Raw genomic sequence first — 7,902 nt, 5'->3', positions numbered from 1 at the left:
GCGCGCTCTTTTCTCTCCCCTCTCCCGGGGGACCACAGGGTGGGGCGGGACCCGGGTGGGAAGGCCCCCAGGGGCGCGCGCCAGTCCGGGACTGTTTGGGCGCTCTGGGCCAGACTTTCCAGCTCGCCGGGCCTGACCTGTCAGGCGGATTATCTTCGAGGGAGATTAATAGGGGAGGCGGGCTGCAATAATAATCGTTTTGTTTGATGTGACAACTCTGATAGGCGTTGATTTACTTACAAACTGATAGGCTTTTAATTGAGCGCCTCCGCCGAGCCCGAGATGAAAGGGAAGCGGTGGTGAAAGGCGGCCCGCCTGCCCTCCGGCCTCAATACTGATTAGCCATCTCGACAGTGAATAGTTCAAGGCATTTTCAAACTTTTTTCCTCAACTCGAGATCTCCCCTTCCTTCTCCTCCCAACCTCTCCACAAATATCTGCCATGCCCACTCCTTTTTTAGAGAAAACAAATCATTTCCATTGTGTGCAAATAAAATCCGCAGGACATCCACGCCAACCGCCGCTGGGGGTTGGAGGCGTTAGGCCTAGCGCGGAGTAATTAATAACTCCACACCATCCCCATGGCCTACAGGGATTTGGCCTCCCCCATGGGATGCGCAGGCTCGGCTGCTGGAGCCTCTTGCAAGCCCAGGGCGCGCAGGCCGCCAGGCGCCCCCGTGCGCTCGCACCTTCGGAGTTGGGTTTGGGGACGAGCGAGTGAATGCGGACTGTGACCATGCGCGAGCAACACCGTTCCTGAAGACACCCGGGCCACTCTCTGGTTATCCCACGCTCTGAGTACTGGGGCTACCGCCCCTGAGCCACCCGGCATAAAAAGAAAGCTTCTGGGATTCCAGGAGAGGGAAAGAACTGAGTCTGGAGACTGGGGTAAGGAGGTAGGGGCACGCCCGCGGTCACCTCCACCTCTGGCTGGCGCCCCCAGCATTCAGTGCCCCAGCCTCGAGGAGAGGCCGCGACCACATGCGGCCCATGGCTGGGATCGTGGAGCTGGGAGCTCTACAGTTGATCTGGGCCGATAGACACCTCGAAAGCCGTTCACTCTGTGACACAGATATACACTAACACCCGCAGGATACAAGGCGGCTTCCCAGGCTGCTCTTCAGAGACAGGTTAGGACTACCTGGGATTCGCTCCCCAAAGATGATCAAGATAATGTTCATAACCTTGCTTGTGGCCTCACCAGCGTCTCCCAAACTCACCTTCCTCGGTTGTCGTGCAGATACTTCAAACCCCCTTGAACGCAGGTACGTTCTTACACCTACACACACGCACACATACACACACCGACAAACAGCAGCCCCAAATAGGCACCGCCTCACTCGCCTCTTCTCCAGATTATCTTTAGTCAAGTTACCGTCTCATGAAATTTACCAACCTGAAGAATCAAGGGATAAGATTAAAACGCAGGAAATGAATGTCTACAAGAAAATTCTAAAACTCACCCCGGAAAGTTCTCGGTACCTGTGCAGAGTGGGAAACAGAAAAAAAATGGGGGAGAGGGAAACGGGGTGGTTAGAGAGGAGAGAGAGAGCACCCCGATGGCAGGGCGCGTACGGGATTTCAAGCCTGGGGAGCGCGGGTGGAAACCCGGTCTCCAGGCCCGGTCCCCTCCTCCGGTGCGGGTACAGATAGGCTCCTCGCTCCCATCGCTCCCTTCCCCACCATTTATCAAAAGAATTGACAACAAAAGAAGAGCCGGGGCGGAAAAGTGGGGGAGGGGATTTTCAAAGTCTTCCAAGTCCTTCCAAGGAAGGGTATATGTCCTCCTCTCGCCCCCCTTCCAATTTCTGCGAGTTTCTGTAGGTGACTCCGGAACTCGCTCCTGACGCTATCAAAGATCTGACAACTCACAGAGTCACAGGCATACATACACACTTGTGCAACCCGATTCAGGTACACGGAGACACGCACAGCGCCTCCCCTCATCCGTCCAAACAGCCCAAGTGACGGTGCAAATCGAGGGGAACGCGGCAGTCCCGCTGGCTTCCCTGGAAGAGCCCTCGTCCCCATAGGCAGCAGCCCCCTCCCTGTCTCGGTCCTCCCCTGTGTTCTCCCAGCGCAGGTCAATCCCAGCTCCGCGTTCCAATAAATTCGAGCGAACAGCCGGGAGTAACCCCGACTACCAAGCCTGCTGGGATGGCGCTCAGTGGGGGAGGAATGGGGAAGGTGGCTGAGTGAGCCTGAGACGTATCTCCCCTATACACCCACGGCCAGGCCTCCTGTCCGCAGCCTCTCAGCCCTAGCCACGATCCCAAGGGGGGGGGGGTCAAAGAATTGAGGGGGATACCCCACCATTGACCTCAAGGTTACGTTGGTGATGTGGCTCTTAGAAAGAAGTCTCCAAGTTTGGGATCAAGGCACTACGGAGGGTAGGGTCCGCGGCAGGCTCGCAGCCTGGCATCCGCACGCCACACGCCCCTGAGTCATATCCCGGGGGAGGAAATATCTCCCATGCTAGATGTTGCAGCCTCCCGTGTCGGGTACCCAAAGCCGCTCCAAACTCCGAGGCCCCAGCGGACCGAACTCCCCAGAGGTGGAAGGGTGTATCTATGTCTCCGACGCTGAGGGGTGAGGCACGCACCCCAGGCCTGCACACCCCTCTCAGCGCCCTAGGCGCACCTGCGCACTTTACTCTCACTATTCATTTTCCTGACACTGAGCGCCTCCTTCCCCTCTTTCATTCTTTTTCTTACAGCCCCCACACCCCTCCCATCCCAGGAGGCTGCTCCTCTTTCCCCCTCCTCCAGTTTCCCCCTCGGTCTCTTCCTTCCTCTCCGTCTCTTTCTCTCCCTCTCTCTTTTTCCCCTTCAAGTCGCACCCGCCTTGTAATCAGCAACAAAAGCTGACATAAATCACGGGCGGATTGACAAGAGCTGACAAATAACTGATTGATTGCGGTCGAGGAACATTGACAAGTGATGGAGGGGTGGAGATGCCCGAAGAACTTTCGGGGTGGGAGAAGAGAGGGTGGCAGGGGAGAGTAAGAAAGGGGGGCTGAGTGTGAAACAGAGGAAACATGTGACCCCCGCTCCTGCCCCAATCTGAGAGTCCCCGGGCGTCACGTGGCCGGGAAGGGCGGGGAGCCCAGCACTGTGCTCGGAGATGAGCCGCCGCCACCTCGGCTGCCCACCTAGCTTCTGGTTTCTCCGCCGCCGAATCTCAGGAAATCAAAGCGGGAGGGCTGACTTCCTCCAGCACCCGCTCCCCACCTTTCCTTACCCTGGCGGCCGCACCGTGAGAGATTTCAATTACTGAGGAGGAGAGCATATTTGGTGTGTGGGCCCCCTTGCACCCCTGGAGTTGACAGTTCCGCTGTTATCCAGACTCCTGCGAGTACTCCATTTGAGCACCACCTCAATCTGATCCTCACACGCACCCTTCTGCAAAACGTTTCAGTTTATTTTGGAGCTGGGGAAAGGAAGGACGACAAGGAGGAAAAAAAGAGGGAGGCGGCAGATAGCAAACGTAGAATAAAAGTCCAGCTCGTCCTCGTAGCGAAATCGAGGGAGGGGACAAGGGATGTGGGGGGGGGCGGCGAAGAGAGAGCTGCCCATTAAAACCGGCGCTAAGAGTCTCGGCGGCGGCGGCAGCGCGGGACGCGTCACATCCCCTTGACCCTCCAATCACCTCGGGCTCCCATTTGATTGGAAGGCGGCAAAGGCTTTAATCTCCCCCTTGGTGCAGCTGCTTTTGAAGTGAGTTTCCTCGCCAGAGCTCCGGCTGGACAGGCAGCGGCTCACACCGCAGAGAGCAGCGCCAGCGCCGGGCCGCGAGTGCGCAGCGCAGGGGCACAGCCCGAGGCGGACACGGCGAGCCACCCGGCATTCCTGCAGTCGGGCCTCTCCTCTCGCTGGGCCAGAGCACTGCTGCGGGCCACCCAGGATTATTCGCTTCTGGCTCCAGGCACCCAGAAGGCGCGCTGGGCGCCCGCGGCCGCCGCGCCAGCTCCTCCTGCTGCTCCTGCTGCTCCTGCTCCCCGGGCGAGCGCGCAGCCCCGAGCCCGCCCAGCGCCTCCCGGAGCCCTCCCCCCGCTGCTCCCATGCGCGCGGGTGGGTCATGAGCACAGCGCCCTCGCTTTCTGCCCTAAGAAGCAGTAAGCACAGCGGCGGCGGCGGAGGCAGTGCGGACCCTGCCTGGACCAGTGCGCTCTCTGGAAATAGCTCCGGCCCCGGCCCAGGCTCGTCCCCGGCCGGCAGCACCAAGCCTTTTGTGCACGCCGTGCCCCCCTCTGACCCTCTCCGCCAGGCTAACCGACTGCCCATCAAGGTACTGAAGATGCTAACGGCACGGACTGGCCACATTTTGCACCCCGAGTACCTGCAGCCCCTGCCTTCCACGCCTGTCAGCCCCATCGAGGTAAGGATCCTCTCCCTAGGTCGTGCTGGGACCACCACCGTGACTGCCGCTTCACGGAATTTCTTTCTCTCGGGAGGATCTGGGAGTGGAAGTTGAGGGGGGGGGTCGGAGTGATTCAGCTCCGGGATGAGGGGAGAGGATAGTGCTCCCACACCTTAAAACTAGGGCGGAAAGGGAGGTAGGAGGTGTGAATGCTAGAGGGACAAGGCAGCCAAAACTTGTTTCTCCCTTTGGTATTAAAGCCCCTACCCCGACCCAGGCCCATTCACTTTCGGAAAATGGACAGGAGTCCGAAATACGGTTCCAAAGTCGCAGTCTTCGGGTTCCCCAGAAACTGGTATTTGCACACAGCCACTCAGGCGCAACCCCCGAGCCCTTAAGAATTCTGAAGAATTCGGGATGGGGGGGGTTCTACAGTTCTGGGTCTAGGGATCAGAAACCAAAACATTTTGTGAGTTTTTAAAAATCCATAGAGGGCATGAAAGCTCTTGATTGGGGGCAAGGGGTCTGCTACCTTTCTCAAGGGCGAGAATGTGTGTATGCGTGTGTGTGTGGGGGTGTCTCCTAGAATTGCGCCTCGGGGCTGGGAGGGTCTTTGAGGCCAGGCGCCCGAGGGCGTTTGAACCCTGGAAGCCAAGATTCTAAAGGCTTTTTCCCCTTCTTTCTCTTTGTGCCCCCCTCCACGTCTGATCCCGCAGCTTGATGCCAAGAAGAGCCCGCTGGCGCTGTTGGCGCAAACATGCTCGCAGATCGGGAAACCCGACCCCTCGCCCTCCTCGAAACTCTCCTCGGTCGCCTCCAGTGGGGGCGGCGCGGGCGGTGCCGGCGGCGGCACCGGGGGTGACAAGGACGGAAAGTCAGGCCCCCTCAAGCTGAGTGACATCGGCGTGGAGGACAAGTCGAGTTTCAAGCCGTATTCCAAACCCGGCTCGGATAAGAAGGAACCGGGAGGCGGCGGCGGAGGAGGCGGTGGCGGCGGGGGTGGCGGCGGCGGCGGGGGGGTTTCGGCGGAGAAGTCCGGATTCCGGGTACCGAGCGCCACCTGCCAGCCATTCACTCCCAGGACAGGCAGCCCAAGCTCCAGCGCCTCGGCCTGCTCGCCAGGAGGTATGCTGTCTACGGCCGGGGGCGGCCCGGAGGGCAAGGACGACAAGAAGGACCCCGACGCAGGCGGCGGCGGTGGCGGTAGCAAGGGCTCCGGGGGTACCTCGGCCGAAGGGGGACCCACCGGGCTGGCGCACGGCCGGATTAGCTGCGGTGGAGGGATTAATGTGGACGTGAACCAGCACCCAGATGGGGGCCCTGGAGGCAAGGGTCTAGGCTCGGACTGTGGTGGCTCATCGGGCTCCAGCTCCGGCTCCGGCCCCAGCGCACCCACCTCCTCCTCGGTGTTGGGCTCAGGGCTAGTGGCGCCAGTATCGCCCTACAAGCCGGGCCAGACAGTGTTCCCTCTGCCTCCCGCAGGCATGACCTACCCAGGCAGCCTGGCTGGGGCCTATGCCGGCTACCCTCCCCAGTTTCTGCCACACGGCGTGGCTCTCGACCCCACCAAGCCGGGAAGCCTGGTGGGGGCGCAGCTGGCGGCGGCTGCGGCGGGCTCTCTGGGCTGCAGTAAGCCGGCCGGCTCGAGTCCCTTAGCCGGGGCGTCGCCGCCGTCGGTGATGACAGCCAGTTTGTGCCGGGACCCGTACTGCCTCAGTTACCACTGCGCCAGCCACCTGGCGGGGGCGGCGGCTGCCAGCGCATCGTGCGCCCACGATCCAGCCGCGGCGGCCGCGGCGCTCAAGTCCGGATACCCGCTGGTGTACCCTACGCACCCGCTGCACGGCGTGCACTCATCGCTAACGGCTGCGGCTGCTGCGGGCGCCACACCGCCCTCCCTGGCCGGCCACCCTCTCTACCCTTACGGCTTCATGCTCCCTAACGACCCACTCCCCCACATTTGCAACTGGGTGTCGGCTAATGGGCCGTGCGACAAGCGCTTCGCCACGTCCGAAGAGCTGTTGAGCCACTTGCGGACCCATACGGCCTTTCCCGGGACAGACAAACTGCTGTCGGGCTACCCCAGCTCGTCGTCTCTGGCCAGCGCCGCAGCAGCCGCCATGGCTTGCCACATGCACATCCCCACGTCCGGCGCTCCGGGCAGCCCCGGGACCCTGGCCCTGCGCAGCCCCCACCACGCGCTGGGACTCAGCAGCCGCTACCACCCGTACTCCAAGAGCCCGCTCCCCACGCCCGGCGCTCCGGTGCCGGTGCCCGCCGCCACCGGACCCTACTACTCCCCCTACGCCCTCTACGGACAGAGACTGACCACGGCCTCGGCTCTGGGGTATCAGTGAGAGCAGGTCGCGAGGGCTAGTAGGGGAGAGAAAGAAGTTGGGGGAGGGGAGGAGCCGAGGGAGGGGCGTTAACAGGGAGAACCTACTGTCACCCGCGAGTGGGGATGACCCGGGCCAGGAAAGGAAAAATATATATACCGTATCTATCTACCCAAAACAGCGACCGAGACCCGGTGGGAAACTCCCCTTTCCCCCACCTCACCTCTTCACCCAAACTTTATAAAAGTTGAAAAAAATATCATTTGACTTTTTATAGAAAAAGAAGGAAAAAAATAATTGAGAAAGTGTCCATCTGAGGACTGCTATCAGTGGACACTGCTATTTATTTATGTTAGCTCCAAGCGGACCCGTGGTTCTAAAGTGCATTATTTAGTTTGAGCTCAGTAGGTTTAAAATAAAAGGGGGGAGGGAATTAAAACTTGAGGGTAAAAATGGAAAACAAACCCTCCCGTCCCTTGTAGATTATAAATACAAAGCCGCCACAGAACTAGAGGTCTTCTCTTTAATGTTACTTTAAAATTGCTATGATTGTATTGTACGTTCTTATTTAATGTCTGATTGAAACACAATTTACATGCATGTTTGTTACAAAAAAAATGAAAAAAACAAAACAAAACAAGTCACAATTTGTCAGCTCTGATTTCAAATTGCAATTATTTTTAAGGTGTATACCATCGGAAGAGAATGGGTATTTTTTTGTATGTATTCTGGAAGAAAACAAAAAAAAAAAGGAAAAAACAATTCTATTCCAAAACCTCATTTGCCTTATTTTGTTCTTTAAAAGGAACACTTAACTATTTTTAATTTTTAAGTCCACCCGCTGAGAAGGGGACAAGTAAGGTTTACGTCATGTACTAAAATAATAGACAATGTATCGCTTTAAAGATTAAAATTCCGTATATTTGATGTATTAAAAGGTTTTTCTTCTTATCTTTTATTTTTATTTTTTATTTTTTATTTATTTATTTTTGGTTAAAGAGAAAGAAGAACATGACAGTTTCAGCCGCAGTGGATTCCCTGGGCCTCAAGGCTACTCCTTCCCGGGACCGTGGCCGCATTTCCGATTATTTTGTTGTGATTTTCAGGAAGAGGCAAAGGCTTCCGAAGGGGAGGCCAGTCGTGGGGGTGGCCTTAGGAAAAATATTTTTAAAGAGGGAGGTTTCACAATTTGGAAAGATAGTGTCCTT

At 57.8% G+C, this 7,902-nt stretch overlaps 1 protein-coding gene across 1 annotated transcript; it reads left to right on the top strand.

Annotated features, from left to right (window-relative positions):
• The first annotated feature begins 3,155 nt into the window (after window positions 1-3,155).
• ZNF503 (zinc finger protein 503) lies at window positions 3,156-7,645 on the top strand. Its single transcript, XM_019624085.1, has 2 exons — window positions 3,156-4,376; window positions 5,075-7,645. Exons 1-2 carry the CDS (start codon window positions 4,077-4,079, stop codon window positions 6,713-6,715), a joined length of 1,941 nt encoding a protein of 646 aa, XP_019479630.1. The 5' UTR covers window positions 3,156-4,076; the 3' UTR covers window positions 6,716-7,645.
• Window positions 7,646-7,902: the final 257 nt, after the last annotated feature.

The sequence above is a fragment of the Hipposideros armiger genome, unplaced genomic scaffold, assembly GCF_001890085.2.
Source record: "Hipposideros armiger isolate ML-2016 unplaced genomic scaffold, ASM189008v1 scaffold_15, whole genome shotgun sequence".
NCBI classification, from domain to species: Eukaryota; Metazoa; Chordata; class Mammalia; order Chiroptera; family Hipposideridae; genus Hipposideros; species Hipposideros armiger.
Note: the sequence above shows the minus strand (reverse complement) of the source record. Positions and strands in the feature narration are given on the sequence as shown.